Consider the following 23235-nt stretch of genomic DNA (forward strand, 5'->3'; position numbering starts at 1 on the left):
CATGAGCAATGATTATAAATTATATTCTATTCATAATAAAGTTTAGTGTCGTTTGAAAAGGTTTCTTGTATTTAATTTAATTGGACTTTAGACTTTATCCACAAGTCTTGCAAATATACAGTGAAATTATTATTTTAACATGTTTTTGGCTATACTTTCCTATAATCATTTATAATTTATATGAATTAAATTTTATCGTTAATGAAATTCTAATCAAATTTACTCACTGTAATTAAACAAAAAAATCAATACATTTGTGATGTCATAGTGACGTAAACGTCTATTTACCAAAATATGTCAAATGACCTTGCTAGTTTGTAAACATTACTTCGGTAAAACATTTTGAATTATTCTCATTAATCTTGAGGCTTTTGCATCAATCAATCACTTTTTTTCGTATACTAAGCAATACCTGTGAGAGTACAAAATGAACATCGATTTTGAAACTATGGCAGTGCTGGAAGAGGAATCTCAAAACGTGAGTGTTTTGCCCTTTGTTGTTCGAATTAGACCAAATTGTGTTATCTGGGACGGCTTATCGGAGTCATGTGTTAATTTATCTCGGTTTTGCGCAGAATCAAATGTTTAATTCGAATAGGTTATGATTTGCTTCCTGGTTTATTTTTGTTATTGTTGACTCTGGGCTTTGATTAACTGGTTTATAGCAAGGTGTTATTGCACAACAAAATGAAGGTCTTTCGTGGCCGATTTTGAAGGTTTCATTCTTATATTTTTATTTTATCTGACTTCAAGATTGACTAAATTGGGTGCCTAAATATATTCAAATTAGAATCCAATAAGACTAGCAAACCTTTTAAATCCAAGGAAGTAAATAAAAATGTATTTATCTAAATCTACCAAGTTAGACTATTTAAATATACATCAAATCTGTTATAGGAAATCAAGTTTGCTACTCTCAAATTATTTATTTATGTTACGCTTCAAATAATGGGATAAAGTGGGACCTTCGACACATGTCTGCTTACTAAAATTTGAAATGCATCAACTTAATATATTAAACTAACTTTTACACACATTTTTAAAACCAATTTTGTATTTTTTATATAACTTCAGAATTTTCTGTGAATTAGGCGCATCACACGATATTTTTTTTATTGATGTTTGATGCTTGAAAGTAAAACATCATTATCAAATTTGAAACATGTTTTAACATTAACTGTGTTCACCCAAGTTCATTACAGCTGGGTACAAAAATTTGTTAGGTATATCAATGCTTAAGAATCAATACTGTCTAACTAATATTTTTGACGTTGTTTACCTTTTAATGCAGTTAGGTGCAGAATAACATTAACGAATAGCATGCCATAATTGTCTAAATTTTAAATTATTTGTTACTTAGACAGTATTAATTCTTAAGCGTCGATATTATGCTTTCATAATGTCGAACTTATTTGCGATAACACACAAACACAATGTATACGTATAGTTATTTATAGATACACTACACGTGTTAGCTCCATACAAGATTGGTCATAAATATTAACAATGCATGACAATCAACTTCACGTAACATACAAAATATGAACTTTAAGACTTTGGGAGTACTAAAGTGCAAATTAATATAGCTCATATCAGTTTCTAGATAACGCTTCGACCTACATACGCAATTTGATACTACTGAATTTAAATAAAACTAAAATTAAACTTCGCCATTTTGTTTATGAAGCCATCTAGCGCGCTTTACGTAAACTATTGAGAATTGACGCACGTAGTTAGCTTTAGTAGTTTCGAGGTGGTTTAATAGATGGCGCTGTCGCCGAAGGCTGCATGTGGATTTTGAAAAAAAAATGCACTTGAATCCCTGAAAATGCGCAGCAAGGCGGGTCTCGTTGTTAAAAAAGTTTTAATATCAAAACGGGCTTCCTTGGTGCCGAGAAAGATTGGACATGTCCTAGCGGTAAGTAACTCTCATGAAATTGTAATAAACTTGTGTTTTTCGTGTATTATAATATTCATATTTTAATTCTAGAATACCTATGTCGTTAGGTCCAGGTATTGGGATGGCGAGTATTGATTTTTCAGACAATTCTACGTTATTCTATGTAAATGACGCTGAATTATTAACGACTAAGTACAGTAGCAAAGCCTAAGGTCCGATTAATTCGCTTCATTTATATATTTTTGTTTTTATATTTGGGCGGTATTTCACCTATCCAATTTCTTTGTCCGATGTGTATTGCGTTTCACATTTGTGAGACGCACTAACATTGGACACGGGAATACCAATCTAACTTAGATTTTTTATTTATTTATACCGCGATGTATATATGGGAAGGTGCCTAGCTACTTCTGCTTACTTACTTATATATTTTCTGTAGTCATTATATTTTTTGAATTTTGTATTTTACATGAATAAAAGAGCAAAACTTCTCTAATTACTGAAACATTTTTGCAAGTGTTGCCTACTTTGTTAATTAAGTACGCACAAATTATACGACTCATCGTAGACATGACGTCATCTATTAATTGTGGAAGTTAATTTTTGGGGGAAGAACGTTACGGATGGGTGCGGTAGGTACTTATGTACAAACAGCAACACTCCTAACTGTACATCGGTGGACCTTATTACGAAAGGCATAAGGTCGACTTATGTACAGTTAACTATGTGGGCGATACTCGCTGTTCCTACTCTGTTTAATTAAAACTGTCATATTTTAAACAAATTTAATTTTTGCCTAAAAATACGAATAAAATCGGAGTCCACTTTGAATAGTTTGAATGAGTTTCAGACTTTTCATAACGCAGTTCTGCAACCTTTCAGTCGGCTTCAGGCCAGTTTTCAGATCATTACCACGTTACATAGCCATCTGTATTTTATAGGCACAGTATTTCATAGGCAGGTTAGCGATAAGTATGTTTAATTGTTTATATGTATATGAGACTTCACGGGTGTTTATCGTACAGTCTGCAACAGAAGTTGCTAAACTGGCGAGGTGTTCAAAATAGACATGTGTCGTTCAGGAGTGAGTGATTTAAATGAACTATATCTTTTGATTAAACTCGCTCGCTCTTCAACTCACTGATGATAGTGATGATTTATCTCGCTCAGTCGCTCATTTGGTGGCCTAGCGGTAAGAGCGTGCGACTTTCAATCCGGAGGTCGCGGGTTCAAACCCCGGCTCGTACCCAGGGCCGGATTAAGCATGTCGGGGCCCCTAGGCAGTGCGAAGCTCGGGCCCCCTACAGTCAATTCTGCACACAGCACATTCAGTACAGGAAACTAAAAGTTTGCGTTTTTAATTTCAATCTTCAGGCGTCGGCCGAGCCGATCCAAATCGAACGATGTCTTTTTCGCTCTTATTGCGTGGACATAAAGCTTCATTCTATCGGTTTTTGCCGATTCCGCGTCGCGTCAAGTGTAGGGAGAGCCCTTTAGGCTTAAGGCCAATTCCCAGTGGAATACCAAAGATGAGAGCTTCAGCGTCACTTTCTTATCTACCTCTAATGGCCAATTTTAAGCGAGGCTAAAAGCTAAGCTTCTAGTGCCACAAAGTTGATTTTCATAACAGTTAATATTTTGAGAGGCTGAACAGCCATTGTCCGACCATAAGACCAAACGCCGAGCCACGTGATTAGAATCAACCTAATAATAAAAAAAATCCATATATTAAAATTACTTAAATTACTAGAGTTAGACCAAGATAAGCCTGCAACAATATTGACAAAACTTCTATGAAATTATGACGTATAAATAACACTTGCACTGCGTATGCTATCAAAATCATTGTAGACTTTTCTTGGTCTAGGTACCTCTATTAATTCACCAGTCAAGCTAACATGCAGATATTTTTTGACAATATCGCAAATTGTGAAACCGTGCTAAAAGGCCGGGTATCGATCTTCATCTGGCACTGAAAGTCCGAAGTGCCCCAGTGAGGCGAGCTTTCATGCGAAGTCAAAGGCGTGCTTCACCAGGCTTCAGGATAATAGTTCAGCACAGACACGAACCAATGCACAGTGTTTCGTCTAGAACAAGCTAGGTGGACAAAATTATTTTTTTGTGTTTTTGGGTAGTATTATGGTTAGTATTGCTTAATTAAATATAATTTACTAAAAATTTTAAAATACCATGAAAAAAAGTAAAAAAATTAAAATAAAATATATATTTAAATTAATTATATATTTTTTTGCAAATAAATTATTAACACAATAATAAACAAAATTTTACAGTTCATTAGATACATTATTTTCATAGTATTTACTTTAAAATATACAAAAAAATAAAAATGTAATATAGAAAATTAATTAAAACTTAACTTATTATTAATAATTAATCTGTTAATTATTAATAACTTATAATCTGTTCTAACTCATGTATTATATCAGAATAATAATTGTTTTCCTTGTTTTGCGTAAGTTTTTTAAAGTTCTTCTGAAGGAAATAACACGCTTGTACCTTTTGCATTGGGCAAATAATCATATGATGAATATTTATGATAATCAGCCTTCATTGACCACATTTTAGTCTGCTTGTAAGTTTGTATTTGTCGATTTTGACTCAATATAATATGCTAATGCCTCATTAACACTTAGCTGCCTAGAATTCATTGAAGTACCTACTGCTGTCGTAAGAACAAGACTACGTTGGCTTATGTGGACTTTCTCTAATATTTTTTAACATTTTTGCCGTGTTTTATTTGCTGCCGATCACGAATCAATCGGGATTTCGGCAGCAGTTAAAAAATAGGTACGTAATTGTACCAGATCTTTAACTCAGCGTTTTTTCCGTTTTAAAAGGGGAACTTTTGAAGTTTAATTTGGGTCTTCCTGCAGGATTAACATTTTCAGACGACGTTGATGCACTTGGTCTAGTTATGTACACTCGTAATTCTATATTTTGGCCATCCATACCACTTTTAAACTTTTTCACAAATTGCTTCACACACTATTCCACCTATTCTATCTTGACGCACTATTCCACTTGGTATTCAGTTTTGATGAATAACTGGTTAAAATATTTTTTAACCGTCTCTCAGACTCTTCTTTGAAATCTCGTAACTCATATTTTACCAATATAAACTGATAAAGGTGGAAATTTTAGTCGTTTTTCCCCTTATTTGTCCATTCTTCAAAAACCCCTTCCTTAAAATAGAGAGAACGTGTTCTGCAAAAAAAATGAAAAAAAAATGTTATGCAAATTTATGCAAAATGAAATATACACCATCATAAAATAGAATTATGCAAGTAAATAATATCAAAAATCTAGACCGGTGTCAAGCGGTGTCAAGTATTTGCTAGTCTATCAAAGTTCTAAAATGAAGAAAATCTCACCACGTTTTTAAGTGCATATTTATTGCTCTATACGAGCATTATTACAACTGATATGAACATGTTTTTATGAAAAATATAAAGTGCTTACCTTCAGTTATAAGATCTATCACCAAACCTTTTCATAAAATAACGTTTTACTTGTAAGAGATGTCGTTGAACGCATCACAAAATTGCAACTGATTAAATTGTGCAATTGCACTTACCTCATTAGCTGACTTCTGCACCCTATGGCTCATAAAATTAGAAAGTTAGACATAATCTATTAATGGGTTTGGGGGTTTCAACATGTTGTTTATCATATCTAATGACTCATTAGAGATAATTTGATAACGACTTTTGTCCACCTAGCTTGTTCTAGACGAAACACTGTGCAATGTCCTTTGTATTAAAAAGTGAGACCGCAGGCCGAGCTTGGCGCAGCGACGTCAAAGGCTAAGCTGAAGTAGAGGAGATATGGAACACAATAAACCAATGGCCTCAATTTATTGAGGCTGAAGGTCGAGCATTCCTTTGAAAAACTGAGGACACTGTCGTCTTCTTTCTTTTTCTTTGTTTTAATCAATCTAGTCCTCGTGATTCTGAGTCCAAATAACCCAAAAGTTGTTGGTTGTTCGAAATTTTTTTTCGAACCATTTTTCCTGAAAACCTCTATTATATTACAACTTGACAACAGGTACCCACGCAGAATGAGCCTCTTAAACCTTTACGTATTGTTTCAATTTTATTACAGTATTTTATTAATTTAAAGAATGGATCGAAAAAAAAACAACAACAAAGTATATTCATTATTATAAGAATAAAAAATTTACTCATGAATTTTGAGCCTATGGAACAAAATTTTATATGGTGCGCGCTGAGCCGCCGGGGCCCCTTAGCCGAGGCGGGGCCCCCAAGCCGAGGCGGGGCCCCTAGGCAGTTGCCTACTTTGACTTAGGGTTGATCCGGCCCTGCTCGTACCAATGAGTTTTTCGGAACTTATGTACGAAATATCATTTGATATTTGCCAGTCGCTTTTCGGTGAAGGAAAACATCGTGAGGAAACCGGACTAATCCCAATAAGACCTAGTTTCCCCTCTGGGTTGGAAGGTCAGATGGCAGGCGCTTTCGTAAAAACTAGTGCCTACGTCAAATCATGGGATTAGTTGTCAAGCGGACCCCAGGAGCCTGGGGGCTCCCATGAGTCGTGGCAAAATGCCGGGATAACGCCAGGAAGAAGAAGTCGCTCATCTATCTCAGTGTTCCTTGCGCGCTCTGATTCTGATCTGATTGATTCATTTACCTCTACTCTTGAACAATAATTATAGTCTACAGATCCACTGAGCGAAGTGAGCGAAATGAGTGATATCACCGCGAGCAAAAGATATGAATCAATCTTTTCAACTCACAATCAGTCAAGCGTTTTGCGCATCTCTAGTTCAAAATGATCTTGACGCGACTTTATTTTTAAGAGAATATAAGAGGGGGGCCATTTTTGAAATTCGATCGCTCGATTTTTTCACTCGAAATTCAGTGGAAAACGGCGAAATGCTAATTTTTGAAATACGAGCGATCGAAATTCGGAGTATAGTAGTATTGATCACTCGTTTTCAATTCTATTAGTAGAATTTAAATGCCTAGTAGTGGAGATATTATTGCACGAAATACACGAAATCGAGCGGTCGAAATTCAATAATCGGCCCCTAGGTAATTTTGAACACCTCGCCCGCTTAGCAAGTTCTGCTGCTGGTGCTGACTGTATCTACCCAGCCAAACACTCGTATTTCTATTTACGTTTGATAAATACTTGAATGTTTACATTTATAAATAAATAACTGATATCGATACTACTTTACTTACAAACGTTGAAATTCTTGAGTAGAGGTGAGATATTGGGCCCGATTCGGATTTTGAAATAGACATACGATAGAGATACGATAATACTCTTGAACGATTTCCACAGGATATGACTTAGACTTAGAGATCTTAACTCTATCTAACGTAAAAGTGACATTGGTTGCCGAATTGCGCTGCAAAAGAGAACTAGTTGATATCTAAACTATAACGTATCTAGAATGGATCTAGTACGTGTCGTCTCTTGTGAATATCTTGAAGTTCGAATACGGCAGATTGAGTGCCGGGTACCCGCTCTGCGGTCGGCTCGGTTCTCTGTTCGTAGTCGCTTTGCTCTACAAAGCGTGAAAACACTGGGATCGGCTACGAGCGTAGCGCTACGAAAACATTTTCAGTTGGTAGCCCAAAATCGGTAAGGTCCAAAACCTGTCCAATTTCTTTGTCCAATATGTAGGTATTTTGTCTCAATTTTTTCTTAATGGTTAAAGAAATTGGACAGATGGAATACTTTCCACTCTATTGAGCGCAACTTGCAACCCGAAGATCGTCAGTTCGAAATCCGGCTCGCAATATGTATATGTTGGCGGCCGATCGTAAGATCAGGCATATCGTGAAATTCCTAGGCATATCGTGAAACGTGAAAATCTTTGACTCGTTCCCTGAGTCGACGGAGCCCTATTTCTGGGCAGTTTGCCCTTCGGGCATCTGAAGCAACCTAACGAACCTATCCTACCTATATATTGGTTTAATGTGACTATCGTCAAAACATTACACAGGAACATTACGATCTGCCTGATCTTACGATCGGCCGCCGACATATACACGACCTTATTGCCCATATATTAATAATATATTTGGCACTTGTCCGTATCGATATTTTTAGACGTGACTGTACCGATGAGATTGTTAGAATTTATGTAGGCACGAAATTTTGTTTTGACTTAGCTACCTGCTGCTTTTCGGTAAAAGAAAACTTCGTAAGTTTCGTAACGAAGCCGGACCAATCTCGATACCTAAGCCCTAGTTTGCCCTCTGCGTTGGAATACAAATGCAAAATACTTTGTAATAAGTTTGTAATACTTACAAAATGTATGAAGAAACTGTAAAGGTTCGGACGTGCCCACAACGGTATCGTCTTGGGTCGTCCCATTCGTTTTTCGTCAAGTTCTTAAATTAGTCCTATTCTGCTTTCGTCACTCATTCTACATTGAAAGCCACCGACGATTTTGAAGAATGTAGAATGAGTGACGAAAGCAGAATAGGACTAATTTAAGAACTTGACGAACAACTAATGGGACGACCCAAGACGATACCCCCACAACAACTCTTTAGGCGTTTACGCGGTACAGATAACAAATCACGCAAATCCCGTGTGGATTGCGATTTCTTATCATTATCAAACTGCTTATATTTTTGTGACTAATGCACAAAAGTTAAAGGTCATTTGTTAGAGGTAGACCAAGATAAGTCTGCAACAATTTTGATGTATCTATCAAAATTGCTACGCAGTGCAAGTGTTATTTATAACTACGTCATAATTTAATAAAATTTTGCCGTTTAATAACACTTGCACTACGAGTGCTATCAAATCGTTGCAGACTTTTCTTGGTCTAACTACCAAAGCATAGCTCCAGCTCGCTGCGGGTTGTAGTGTATGAAAATAAATGTCATATGTCAAATCGCTTGCGTTGCGTCCGCGTGTCGTAATATAGGCGCTTAGTCTTTACCTAAATTACTCTATTTCACATCTCGTAACTTTCTCTCGTACCTCTACGGACTTCGACAAGCAATATTCGGTATAGGTATATTTCTGTACATTGTACACTAACTACAGAGGTACTTACAATGAATTCAGTCGATCAACCGAATATCGCAATGTAACGAAAATTGCATGCAAGTTCTTAACCGCTTAAATGGGGCTTTACATACCTACATGCTACATGAAAAAACCGATACCTGTTTGAATTCTATGTGGAAAGTTAGAAAGAATCTCTTAACTGCGCAGTTTAGGAAAGGTGTTTCTAAATTGTTACTTTTCCAGATTAGATAGTAGATAGATACGACAAATACAAACTAACATAGATTAATTCTATTTGATTCTTCATGGCAGTATCGTTTTAGGTATATGTTTTCGTCCTCGTTAACATCGAATTATTATCTTGCACAGCGAATTCGGGAATGTATGAAGGTCAAAGATTCATGCGAGTTAGGGTTAGCAGTTAGTATTATTACATCACGCTGCAATAGTTATATTTAGCCCTTTCCAATTCCATATTCACCTATGAACATAGTACGACGTAGCATTTAAATTTTGTCATGTAGGATTTAGACATTTGCGTCTCAATTTACTAATTCTTTTAACGACCTAGGACATTATATGCGCAGTTAAGTAAAACGCAGTAAATTTTTTACGCCGATGCATTCATAAAGTAAACTCACTCAGGAAAACGCAGTCATTCAGCCAGTATTCGTTCGAGCGTTAAGGTCACTCGAAAAAGGTAATCTATTGCGTTGCAGTTTTTAATGCTGGCTGGTTATCCAACGAAAAGTTTTGTTTTTAAATAAAGAACGCGACGCGTTCTGCGCAGACCGAGCGGCGCAGTCAGTGTGCGTTCGAACGGTAGGAGGAGCGGACACGGCGGGCGATCCACTGGCAAAAACGTAAGTTTTAATCTGATTTTAACTAGTTTCTTGAATAAAAACTGGTGTCAAATAAAAGATTATATAATATTGCGTATTTAAATACAAGTTTAAACTAGCTTTTGGTTTAGAAAGCGGTTTTGTTTTAAGGTTAGATTTACTACGTCGCAAATGAGCAACGCAACGTACGACGCAGTTCGCGCGTGCCGGTGTTGTGTTGCTAACCGCGATACAAACAACTGCGTATTTGCGTAACTACAATGTGACTAAATGTATTTGAATGGTTATTAGGTGTTAGGACATTATATCTAGTAAGATAGGTCATGGCAATTGCATATTGCAGGGCGTAGGCATGCGCAGTTACAGAATCCCGGTGCATTTCATCGATTTGTATGGTTTATTAATATTCGTCGTATGCATTTACAACATTGTCACAGTACCTATAGGTATAGGTACCTATATGCAGTAGTACCTGCAGCTGTAACTGCGAAGCGAAATTTCGTCGCAGTTCCGTTTCAAACTTAACGTTTTTCGTTCAAAAGAAATGTAGATAGGTATTATTGAATAGATACTTACCTACTAACCTATTACGTAGCTATTGACCAGCGACCAGTTAGTTCCCTTTTACCTAATTAACCTTCATGGTATTTCGCACCTTAGGATTTATTTAATTTAATAGTATCGACCATCAGTGCCTACTGATGGTACCTACCCCGGCTACAGAGTATCTACCCCGAATGCAGCTTATTTATTTCTTAAAAAATCTTAGATGCAAGCGCAACAGGGTTTTTAAGTATAAAAGTTCAAAAATTGTGGCGTACCTAAGGGCCGATACAGGCGGACTGCAACCCGACTGCAATTTGTATGGGATATGCAAATGCAACGTCGGCGTGAAGATAAAAAACAAAAACGGAAAAACGGGAAAATTTCCTAAACGGTAAAAGCCTCAAAGGAAAAGTAAATGAGTTTTCCGATATTTGAAAATTACCAACAAACACATCGAAAAAATATATTTTCAGGGATTAAAAACCCATTGCAGTCAAACCCTAAGTACTTAAGCTATCAGCGCTAAACGAACAAATTAAAAAGCAAACACCTTACCTCATTGCAATTTCAACCATACTGCGCTTACGTTAAGGCGCAATAATCGTTGCACCGCTTATCTTGTGCAAGTTCCAATAAGGTTTTAGGGTCAACGACCTAACGTGTTTGTCGCGTTATCTGACTGAGGACATTACTTTCAGGGCCAGAGAGTATTCAATTGGTACTGCACTGTGTTTTCAGGAGAACAAACTGGCTGGACATAATTAGTATTTTTGTTTTTAACCTACATCCATTAGGAGGGCAACGGAAATAAACTGTCAACTGTATTTATTACCTCAAAATTCTCATTCTTGTCTGAACTCATATTGGGTATTGAGATAAGTGTGAAATTAACTGAAATGTTTCGGGGGTAACTTCAAAAAAAATTAAGTCATGAAGTTCGGCACTCATGAAGGCCAAATCACACGGGCTGCGTGTGCGTAGACGTAAACGTGCGCGTGTGCTAAAATCATGGACACACGCACCACACGTCACGCAAGCGATGTGCCGTCTCTCATAAGGATCAGGATATTACAACGCGCACACACACGTCTGCGCACACGCATCCAGTGTGCACAGGCCTTAAAGACGCGCTTAACGAGTTTTTTTATTACACATGATAGTCTAAAATCTAACCATAGACGTTTTGCCAACAGGAGTCCATAGACGGCGTATACGGGTCGCTCGGCGCGTCGGGTCCGGAGACGGAGCGCCGCGAGAGCGGGAAGCGCGGCCGGCGGCCTGGCAGGAAGGCGCAACTGGACAAGCAGGACATGAAAGCCAAGCTGGGTAACTATCTCTCTCTTTTTATGTTCTAGTGCCTTTTTTTTCACGTTGGGGAAATGCGTTTACGCATGCCACCTGGCCCGGGGGAACCAGGAGCGATGACGGACTAACAAGTAATAGGACTACCGTTTAAAACCACCAACGAATGCCAACTACACCTTGTAGAGGAGCGCCGCAGGATCACTATCAGCATTCGACTACGTAAAATATGTTCTAGTGCCTACTACAGCTGGGGAAGGTTGGCAGTAAGCTCCGCACATTTTTCCCGATCTTTGGCTAAGCTGAAATGGGTCATCTTTTCCAATTCCCGTCCATTCTCGGATGCTACGCGGCCACGTCTTTCTACAACTAGAACGTCCTTTTCCAGCACTTTTTGGGTCACTCAGGGTCGCAAACAAACTGGATATGAAAGCTAAGCTGGGCGAATATCTATCTCCCTCTAACAGGAGTCAGACTCCCAGCAAACATTTTTGGTCAATATTCCGAAAAAGGCACCTATTTTAGGTCGCACAATTTAGGGGACGAAAATGAGGCACGTCGAATCGACGTCGTCGGCACGTCGAGTCGACATAAATGGGGAAAAAACGCACGTGCCGGCGACGTATTTATTGACGGTAAATTAGTGATTACAACCATTAGGTCAACACTAGGTCATGTTTCCGACGTGGATTCGACGTCGCCATGACGTGCCGCGTAGTTGAAATGTACTAATTTGGTAATCTTTACCACCTTTAGACGTGATGGTGACATATTTTTATCCATATAATTACTCTACGAGGCAATATTTAGATGAGACGCGATGAAGAGAAAAAGAGACACAAACATTATGCTTATATATTCTTTTCACTCAGAAACAAAATGTCTAACAAGAAAACAACTCAAAGTTGTGCAATGATAATGGCGGCCACTAAGTCATGTAAAATAATTTAGGCCGATTACGCAGATGAAGAACGGTGAAACCTAGTGCGCAGAAAATTTTTTCGTGCAGTATGTTAGGTTTACATACAAAACTATCGATGGGCTTTTGAAATATTTAAGTTTTCAACATTTTATAAACTCAAAATGCATATATTTGCTTGTAATTGAGTGTTGTAATTGAATATTTGTGTGTGTGAATGTATTGACTCGATCAAAAATATTGTTTTATTTTGAATATAAGCACAATGAAGTACCGTGTGATGGCACCATTCAAGATATAAAACAACTCAAATTATGCAATTTATTTTAGCATCTCGTTATAATGAAAGAAAATGGAGGCACAACCTTATGGTATTGATAGTACTTTACAAGTGTTTTTAACTATATGGTCGCAATTTGGTATCTATTTTAAGTAACATTTACCTAAAATTAGTAGCTAAATCGACATAAAATCGACGACCTAAAGGTCTCCGTATAAGAAATAATTACGTCGCAAATACACCTAAAATGTCTTATTAGTATATTTGACCTATTGGTCAAACTTTGAAGTTAATTTTACCTGATATTTTGACTTTTTTTTAACCATTAAGTCCCTGACTTCATGGTCCCCGTATAAGAAATAATTACGTCGCATATACACCTAAAATGCCTTATTAGTACGTTTGACCTATTGGTCAGGGTTCGAAGTTAATTTTACCTAATAATTGGACTTATTTTCAACCATTAAGTCCGTGACTTCATAGTCCCCGTATAAGGAATAATTACGTCGCAAATACACCTAAAACGCCTTATTAGTAGATTTGACCTATTGGTCAGGGTTCGAAGTTAATTTTACCTAATATTTCGACCGATTTTCAACCAATAAGTCCCTGACTTCATGGTCTCCGTATAAGAAATAATTACGTCGCATATACACCTAAAATGCCTTATTAGTACGTTTGACCTATTGGTCAGGGTTCGAAGTTAATTTTACCTAATAATTCGACTTATTTTCAACCATTAAGTCCGTGACTTCATAGTCCCCGTATAAGGAATAATTACGTCGCAAATACACCTAAAACGCCTTATTAGTAGATTTGGCCTATTGGTCAGGGTTCAAGGTTAATTTTACCAAATATTTCGCCTTTTTTTTTTTTTATTATGAATGGGCTTACTCATGGCCACAGACTAGCCGAGGCGTAGACGTGGCCTACGATGGAGCGAGCTCGCCCAGAAGGTGCCTGTTCACTCTTGATTTGAAGGTTGCCGGGTTATAAGAACACGGAAATATAGACGCCGGCAAGGAATTCCATTCCTTGGCAGTGCGCATAAGGAAAGTAGAAGCAAAGCGCTTCGTGCGAATTGGTGGAATATCTACCAAGTAAGGATGGAAACCGGCCGTGCGTCTAAAAGTCCGATGGTAGAATGGGGACGGTGGAATAAGCTCGTGTAGCTCTTGGGCACACTCCCCGAAGTGCAACCTGTAGAATACCGACAGGCTGGCGACTTTCCGCCGATGGGCCAAAGACTGAAGCTTAGCCGTTAGCTTCTTGTCGCCAATCATCCTCCTGGCTCTGCGCTCCACTGAGTCCAAAGCGGCGAGTTGGTATTTAGCTGAGCCATCCCACAGGTGGCTGCAATACTCCATACACGACCGGACTTGAGCTTTGTAAAGTGTTAGAAGCTGTCCAGGTGTGAAGTATCGCTTCACCTTATTTAGGACGCCCAGCTTTCTGGCCGCAGTTTGTGCTTTAGACTCAATGAAGCTGCCGAAGCTGAGGACTGAACTCAGCTCCATGCCGAGGAGTTCCAGGCTGTCGGCAATAGGTACAGATGCACCCCGGAAAGAAGGAGTCAGGTCGAATGGACTTCGTTTTGCGGAAAATAGACACGTCTGCGTTTTGGAGGCATTGAACGTGACCAGATTGTCATCACCCCACTGGGAAACGAGACTAAGGGTCAAGTTCATTCGCTCAACCATGGCCTCTCTCTGTGAACGTATATCCTCCCTGCTGTCCCCTGCACTAGCCAAATATCTCTCAACAACCGTACTGTCATCTGCATAACCTACAATGCTGGGTTGCAGCATGTCGTTAATGTGGAGCAGGAAAAGGGTTGCGGAGAGAACAGACCCCTGAGGAACACCGGCGTCAATGGCCATGAGGTCTGAAGAGCAGCCATCAATAACTACTCTGATCGACCGTTCACTCAAGAAATCAGATAGCCAGCTACAAAAGTCAGCAGGGATGCCGTATGCAGGAAGCTTGCTAAGGAGACTTGCGTGCCAAACCCTGTCAAAGGCCTTCGAGATGTCCAGTGAAACAGCAAGCGCTTCACCGTTCCTCTCGATGGCCTCGCCGCAGCAGTGCGTGACATACGCTAAAAGATCCCCAGTAGACCGACCTCGGCGAAAGCCATATTGACGGTCACTGAGCAGATCATTTGCTTCGAGGTATGCCAGCAGCTTGCCGTTAAGTACCCTTTCCATGACTTTACAGAGCATGGAGGTAATGGCGATTGGTCGGTAATTGCAGGGATCAGCACGACTACCCTTCTTGGGTACTGGCTGCACGTTTGCAAGCTTCCAGGATTTCGGCACCGTTCTTGTTTGGAGAGAGAGGCGGTACAGGCGTGTCAGTACAGAAGACAACTCAGGCGCACACTGCTTTAGTACACGTGCAGGTATACCGTCTGGTCCACTGGCCTTATTCACGTCAAGATTCTGCAGAGCTCGGCGTACCTCTTTTTGATGAATAGCAATTCTCTGCATAGAGGAACTGCATTGAGGTAGCGTAGGTGGAAGTTTTGAGCCTGCGTCTAGACGTGAATTGCTCGCAAACAGAGAAGCAAACAAGTTTGCTTTCTCTGTTGCGGAGTGGGCCAGTGTCCCATCAGGTTTCTGCAGAGGTGGCAATGTGGGTCGGCAGAAGTTGGATTCGACCGCTTTCGACAGGGACCAGAACCGCTTGCTACCAGGAGGGTAGGAGGCGAGTTTGGCCCCTATTCGACTGACGTGGTCGAATCGAGCCTTTCGAAGCACCCGTTTGCAGGACTTGGCAGCTGAGTTAAAGGCTTTTTTCCTCGCGCGAACCCTCTGTGCTCCAGCTTTGGTATCGCGGGCTAATACCCAAGCCTGGTATGCAGACTGCTTAAGGGCCTCGGCTCGAGCACAGTCCGAATTGTACCATGCTCGGGTCTTGTGATCGAGCGATAGGTCGGAGAACGGAATGAAATATTCCATTCCCTGCCGAATCACATCCGCAACAGCCTCAGCAGAACACGAGGGGTCACCCGAAGAAAAACAGACCTGCCGCCAGGGGAAAGACGCAAAGAAATGCCGCATCTCATCCCAGTCCGCTGACTCGTATCGCCATACTCTCCTCGTGCCCCTAGGGCAGAGATCAGGAGGAGAGTGGATCGACACGGATTTCACTAGACAGTGATCGGACGATCCTAGCGGAGCTGAGACCGAAACCGAGTGCCTGTCTGGATCAGTTGTCAGCAGAAGGTCAAGGCAATTGGGTGTATGGTCAGTAACATCCGGTATCCGCGTCGCAACATTTACCAGCTGGTAAATGTTGCCTTATTTTCAACCCGTAAGTCCCTGACTTCATGGTGTATTTATGAAGTGAAATTTACGTTTTATTGCCCCTATATTTTGAATTGAAAGTTAAAGTGTACAATACGTAAAATTATTGGTGACTTAGGACGTAATTTTTACTTAAATTGGTAAAATCTTCTTCGAGCCTAGGAAAAAATACTTAAAATGTTTGCTGGGTCTGCGTATACGGGTCGCTCGGCGCGACTATAATACCTATATGAAATTCATACTATAATTTGTTAATTATAAAAAAAATCAGAATTATCGATTTTAGAAACATGTCTTCTGAGATCTCGTGTGAATCTTTTCTTAAGTATAATTAATAGACTCTAAGTATCAACAATTGTAGAATTAGTAACTTCTGACGTAGCCGCAAAACCGTGCAAGCGCTATATTTTTAACCGGCCCTTTCCAGAGCGCAGTAGGCAGTCAGCGCGCGAGTGTCGCGCCAGGAAGAAGCTCCGGTACCAGTACTTGGAGGAGCTGGTGGCTGACAGGGAGCGCTCCGTGCTCGCACTCAGGAAGGAGCTCGACAAGGTACGATCAATATGGAGTAAGGGCTCGCGCGAACTCGCATGCGATTTTAGTTACATTGCGGACTTTTGGTTACGTCCAATTCAACCCAGTACTTGGAGGAGCTGGTGGCTGATAGGGAGCGCTCCGTGCTCGCACTCAGGAAGGAGCTCGACAAGGTACGATCAATACGGAGTAAGGGCTCGCGCGAACTCGCATGCGATTTTAGTTACATTGTGGACTTTTGGTTACGTCCAATTCAACCCAGTACTTGGAGGAGCTGGTGGCTGACAGGGAGCGCTCCGTGCTCGCACTCAGGAAGGAGCTCGACAAGGTACGATCAATATGGAGTAAGGGCTCGCGCGAACTCGCATGCGATTTTAGTTACATTACGGGCTTTTGGTTACGTCCAATTCAACCCAGTACTTGGAGGAGCTGGTGGCTGACAGGGAGCGCTCCGTGCTCGCACTCAGGAAGGAGCTCGACAAGGTACGATCAATATGGAGTAAGGGCTCGCGCTAACTCGCATGCGATTTTAGTTACATTGCGGACTTTTGGTTACGTCCAATTCAACCCAGTACTTGGAGGAGCTGGTGGCTGACAGGGAGCGCTCCGTGCTCGCACTCAGGGAGGAGCTCGACAAGGTACGATCAATATACTATGTGTCTGACCATGGGGCTTTAATTTCAGGGCTTGATTTTACCCGCTAAACTGAGTTACTTTTACTATGGGACCAACCTTAAAATCGGGGAAATTTTTTTGGCTTTTCCATAGAAAACGTCGACATCTGATCAGCCAAAATGTATGAAAAAGTGAAAAAAAAATTCGGGGTTCCGGGGTTGGTGCCATAATAAAAGTAGCTCAGTTTAGCGAGTAGAATCAGCCCTGAATTTAAAGCCCCATGGTCAGTAACACCCTGTAGAGTAAGGTCTCGCGCGAACTCGCATGCGATTTTAGTTACATTGCGGACTTTTGGTTACGTCCAATTCAACCGACCTATCAAAACGCGCATGCGAGTTCTCGCATCGTCTAAATGAGCCCTAATTATAAATGTGGTATCAAAGACCTACAATGTACAAGACTGTCGACGATCAAAAGCGCTACGAAAATTGAAATTATGTCAAGTGTCACTGTCAGTGGAAGTGCCTATTGTGAATGTGAATTCAGGAGAAACGGCGACATTTAGGGTGATAAGCCATTTGTTTGTTTGTATGTTTTATTTTTATATATAAATATTCTCAATTATGTCTAAAATAGATTGACCGATATGACTGCGGGTTGGCTGCTGATTTATGATACACCAGCAATTCTAAGATAACTTTTAAACATAAATATTATAATTGTGGGGAGGTATTTTACTAAGTATTATGTTATAATTTTTGTGACAGTTCAATAAAATGAATAAGTTGCTATTTTTATTTAAATAAATTAATAGATCTAAACAATTTTAATGCAGATAAAAACTGTTATTCATAACTTCTGAACATTAAGAGTAATATAAAACTATATTTTATATAAGTTTTGATCAAAACTAGACAGTTTTAGTTGTTTGGTTTTTAATTAATAAGCAAAATTAACATTACTCGTATTACAATTAATTATAAGCGGATTAAAACCGAAGTATTTTAATATTTCAGTATTACAAATGGAACCAAGAGCTGGACCAGGGCCGTATGCCCGAGGGTCTGGAGGCGATGCTCCAAGAGCTAGGCGTAGTGAAACAGGAGGAGAAACCGTTCTAGGCCTGCCGGGGTTCCCTGCTATCTCCCCCTTGGAGGAAACGAGGTAAAATCTACCAAAAATCTCTTTTTAACAAACCTTCGGAGACTATCAAAAATCTTCGTTGGATCCTTCATCAGATTTTCAAGATTTCGGCTCTTCGTTTGGATCCTCAATAACTCTTCCAATTTACGTTTCCTTCTATGTTCTTACTATGTTCAAATTAAAAAATTTAAAGATTGACTCTTCATGTAAAATATTTGGATTCTAATTTGTGTGTTTTTAAGGAGTAGATTCGATATGTTTGCAAAAACGTTGACCAATTATTTAAAATATTAGGATCCTAAATGAACTTATTAATCAACTAGATCCTTATAATTTTATCAACTTAAAATTTATTTACACCATTATTTTGCAATGTTACTGTTTATATTTAAAAAACTGAGTGTATGACACTATTATTTTTAGGACAGTTTTTAAAAAACTTAAAATGTATCATGTAAGGGACAGAAAAGCAGGGAATTGAAAGAGTTGTGTATTTTCAGATCAAGTATACAATAATGATATTCCATATACATATACTTTTGATTTTGCGGAGTACCTAACACATACAATAAATTTAATGTATTATTTATGATTTTGAAGCCAGAATATGCCTTATTAATAAAAAATTGGTTTAGTTATTTTCAAATTCAGTAATTATACTCATCTAAGACTAAACAAATTTAATACCCGATAGGACTGTAATCAAAATAACTATTTTAAATAATAAGACATTAACAGAAACTTGGAACTACACAGAAATAAACCTATTTTAGGTATTCTATGTTTTGAAGTGCCAGATAGACCGTTTATTACAATTGTAAACCCGTACTTTACAACATCATTAAAACTAACTATAAATTAAAGATATATTGGTATTCTATTATATATTTATAGTCAAAGAATATCATACTGACGGTTAGTTTTGATATTTCCAAAAAGTAACTAATCAAAACTAGTTCTATCCTCTATTACATATAAGCAGAGGTCCGACAGGGTGAGTTATTTATCTTATAATTTGACATGTCTTACGTCATTTTATAAGGCAAAATAGCTCACCCTTTCCAATTATAAGCATAGTCTTCAAAAAGCCTAAAAAAGTATAATCCTAGTATTCTTAGTTGTCAAATAAAAAAGAAGACCGGTATTCTTCGAAGTTCCTTTAAACTCCGCAAAATCGAAAGCTCTAGGCGTAAGTTAACATTTTTGTTAAGGTTTTGATGTGACGCACATATTTTTCGAGGGTTATATATTATTATGAATAGTCGCAGAAATAGTTTGTTGATTTAAGTTTTAGTTTTGTGTTTTTATGTTTATTGTGAATCTATGAATTGCTTATGTTGAGTTTTGTTATTTGCTAGTTTCCGGGATCATTTACTTATTTATTATGTATACGTCAATGTTAATCAATTAGTTACGGTTATGTGTTAGGATTAAGCTTATCTTTTGAATCGATGGAAAATTACGTGGTTTTCATTATTTTTAACGAATTTAATAGGAATAACGTAATTAAATTGTGCCAGAATTATTTTAATGCGATTTAAGTTTAATACCTATATTTTAATTAAATATAATGTTAATGTCGTTTGATATTTTCAATCTTTGCTTAATTTATTTGCTTAATGAAATATTAGAACATGAGTTTTACTGGTTGATTATTTTATCATAATTTAATATTTTTATATACATACATATCTATTTAAAATCTCAACAAAATTAATTTTATAATCGTTGTAATTTGCTTATACTTAGACCGATATTTGTTGAGAATTCAGTACTAATCTCGTGTAGTTTCTTTTAAAATACATATACATATATTTTTTGCATGTTAAAAAATAATTAAGATTGAACATTTCAAACAAACTCATGTGTCAATATTTCGGGCAAAGGATCTCGTCTTTTCTAGGAAGTGTGTAAAGTTAGTATTTAATCTCAATGTGTCTTTATTAATTTTATTCATGAAACCACATTATAGTTATTTGACCTATGGGTATATATTTGAGAACCATCCAACCTAATTTTTTTTCAACTCGAGAGTGAATAGACATCTCTTAGGTAAGCATCCTAGACCACATCGGCACTTATCATCAGGTGAGATTGTGGTCAAATCCTTTATCCAATAAATAAAAATGTAATTGTACTGCTTGTATAATTGAAGCCAGATCTTTTGTTGAGTATTGTCACTAGTAACATAGCATAAACCTAATACATAGTATATATTATTTACCAAAAATATCTAGGTGGTATACTCGTCAACAGAGTGATAAAGTAGTTGTTTTGATACACATCATATTTGAGTTTTGCATCGAATATTCTTACTTTTTTAATTAAGCTAATTAATACATTAACTTATGTTTACTTTATGTGATTAAGTCATACATTGAAAGAAAAGACAGCAAAGGAAAAGGTAAAGAAAAATATATTTATATGTTTTGCTTGATTAAAAAATACATTCATTCTAAAGTTTACGTATATTTAGTTTTCGATGTATATTTAATTTATTGCTTTAAGAATTGTTCGTTTGGCAAAGCTACTGTTATTGCTTTTTCTATATTAATTTATAATAGTTACTTTTGATTTAAGGTTTCTATAATTTTATTATTATTATGAAAGTTAATTTGCAGTGTACTTCCTTCGTTCAATTATTAGTTTTAATTTGTGTTTAATTTGAGTTTATTCTTAAATTCTTCAATAGATCTTAACATTTGCTTTATTAATGACAGTTCCTTCAATTATAGATACTTGAAAAATGTATAAATCAGTATATAAATTTTGTTAAATATTTTGGAGTTACATTTATAATCTTATTCTTTAAACTCTATTCACTGTCACTTAAATTGAAATTAACTTATGAATCAAGGTCTATTATGGTATTAAAAGTCGCCTTACAATATAAACAGAATGAGGACTGTCAGTGATAAATGCTAAAAAACTGTATTTTTTATAAATTCTATAATCAATACGAACGAACCATTTAACTTGAATATTTAACCACTTAGGTATTATCTTTTTCATCGGCAATCGGTACAGGGATAATTTACCTGTTACATAGTTGTTAGCAGATTTAAGACGGTTATTGTTAAAATCTGCAACACAAATCCTGCCTAAAATATTTTTTTCCTTAACAGAAGACGCAAGTTAATTTTACACATTGAAGTTAAAAATATTGAAAAGATGATCTGTTGTATAAAAAAATATCTGTTATTACAAAATATACATATAAACATTATATTTCCTTTGGCGATTCAGTTCATGCTAACAAAAGCAAAATGACAGCTGTAGGCACCTATACCATATATCTTTGTCCTATGAAATAATTATAATGGTTGCTATATGAGTTAAAAAAATAGTTTCTTTTTAATTCATTTTTAATAAGTTTTGTCGGCATTCCGCCTTCCGATCGCATTATCTATTTTTGTGAAAAATTATATAGCTTCATTGTTGTCGTTTTCAAATTTTTATATTTGAAAAGTATTTTTACAAAGAAAACAACAAAAACTAAAATCGTGGGGAGGCAATCCTAAGTGGAGGTTTGCCTAACACTATGATATTGCATTGTAGGGGATACTTCAATACAATGTTATATTTTAGCCAAAAAAAGGAATACTTCATACAACCTATGAAAATCCACCTCAGTAGAATTAAGAGTTTAGTGTTAAGTATTAGTTAAGTACTATAATAACTGCATGTTTGACAGTAGATTCAATTGTTAAATTAAAAGTTCTGTTATAAAGATTTACTTTAATAATGAGAACTTGTACTTAACTATTGAGAAACTGGGGGCCTACCGCAAAAATATAATTTCCGTTATCTTCCTCTCTTTCACTCTTATTGCATATTCGCGTGATAGAGGTAGATAACGAAATATCGATATTCGATTTTTACGGTAGACTCTTGCATTACATAGCTAAGTGTAAATATAGTTAAGGGAAGTAAGGGTACATTTACACTGGTCCGTTTAGGCTGCGTTCGCTTTGGATATCGGATGCAGTCAGCGGAACAGTGTAAAGCTATTTTCAATATATATTATATTGGTTTTGTATTTATTCATTATTTTGTTTTATTTAATTTATTACCTATTTATATAACCTATTCATTGAAACTTAACGAAAAGCAACCACGAAAAGTTCTGTCTGGTAATGAGCAACAGATGCTAAGTATTCCTATGTATGAAAACAAAACTGTCAAAAACAATCTGATTAAAAATAATTAGGTATTTTTTTTGGCCCGAAGTACAAAAGTATGGAACGTAAGTAGACACAACAAAATAGAAAACAACAAAACAAAAATTAAATACACAATAGATTAAATCGGAGAACCTGCCACATACAAAAAAAACACGTTGAAATAATTTTTACCTACCTTTTTATACTTACAGTACAGACTAAGACAAAGTATAACTTCGACGGTTCGTCGTTTGTGTTACACCCTGAAATAGTTATACTTATAACATATCTATATATGTTATGCCTATGCATATAAGTAAAATTATATACTTAATTAATATTAATATACATTTACTAATTAAGTATGTTAAGCTTCTCTCAAGTCCCTATGCAGTGTTAGATAATAAGTAAGATATGAAGTACTTATTTATTACATTATTTCTCGTAGTAAGTCAAAGCCATGTAAATATAAATTCTACTAACGGCGTACCTAACGGCGTATTTCTGAAATCAAATATCGTAAGCGATTACAAAATAACAAAAGTATTATGTAAGTGCTATAAGTAGATATAATATAGGAATACTAAGGCCCACTTGCACCATTCCACCAACCCGGTTAAACCAGGAGTTGCCATAGTTAGCCATACAATTTGACACTAGGTTACT

At 37.2% G+C, this 23235-nt stretch overlaps 1 protein-coding gene across 1 annotated transcript; it reads left to right on the forward strand.

Annotated features, from left to right (window-relative positions):
* Positions 1 to 277: 277 nt before the first annotated feature.
* Positions 278 to 22453, forward strand: LOC134670935 (REPTOR-binding partner). Its single transcript, XM_063528769.1, has 4 exons — positions 278 to 478; positions 11502 to 11634; positions 16545 to 16666; positions 18280 to 22453. The coding sequence occupies exons 1-4, from the start codon at positions 428 to 430 to the stop codon at positions 18382 to 18384; spliced, it is 411 nt and encodes a 136-aa protein (XP_063384839.1). The 5' UTR covers positions 278 to 427; the 3' UTR covers positions 18385 to 22453.
* The last annotated feature ends 782 nt before the right edge of the window (positions 22454 to 23235 follow it).

This window comes from Cydia fagiglandana, chromosome 14 (assembly GCF_963556715.1).
Source record: "Cydia fagiglandana chromosome 14, ilCydFagi1.1, whole genome shotgun sequence".
Lineage (NCBI taxonomy): Eukaryota > Metazoa > Arthropoda > Insecta > Lepidoptera > Tortricidae > Cydia > Cydia fagiglandana.

Excerpts from the sequence above, each read along its gene's own strand:
- LOC134670935 (XM_063528769.1), top strand. The coding sequence starts at position 428 with ATGAACATCGATTTTGAAACTATGGCAGTGCTGGAAGAGGAATCTCAA. Across the intron at positions 11,635-16,544 it reads GGACATGAAAGCCAAGCTGG|AGCGCAGTAGGCAGTCAGCG; the intron begins GTAACTATCTCT and ends GGCCCTTTCCAG. Across the intron at positions 16,667-18,279 it reads TCAGGAAGGAGCTCGACAAG|TATTACAAATGGAACCAAGA; the intron begins GTACGATCAATA and ends TTAATATTTCAG.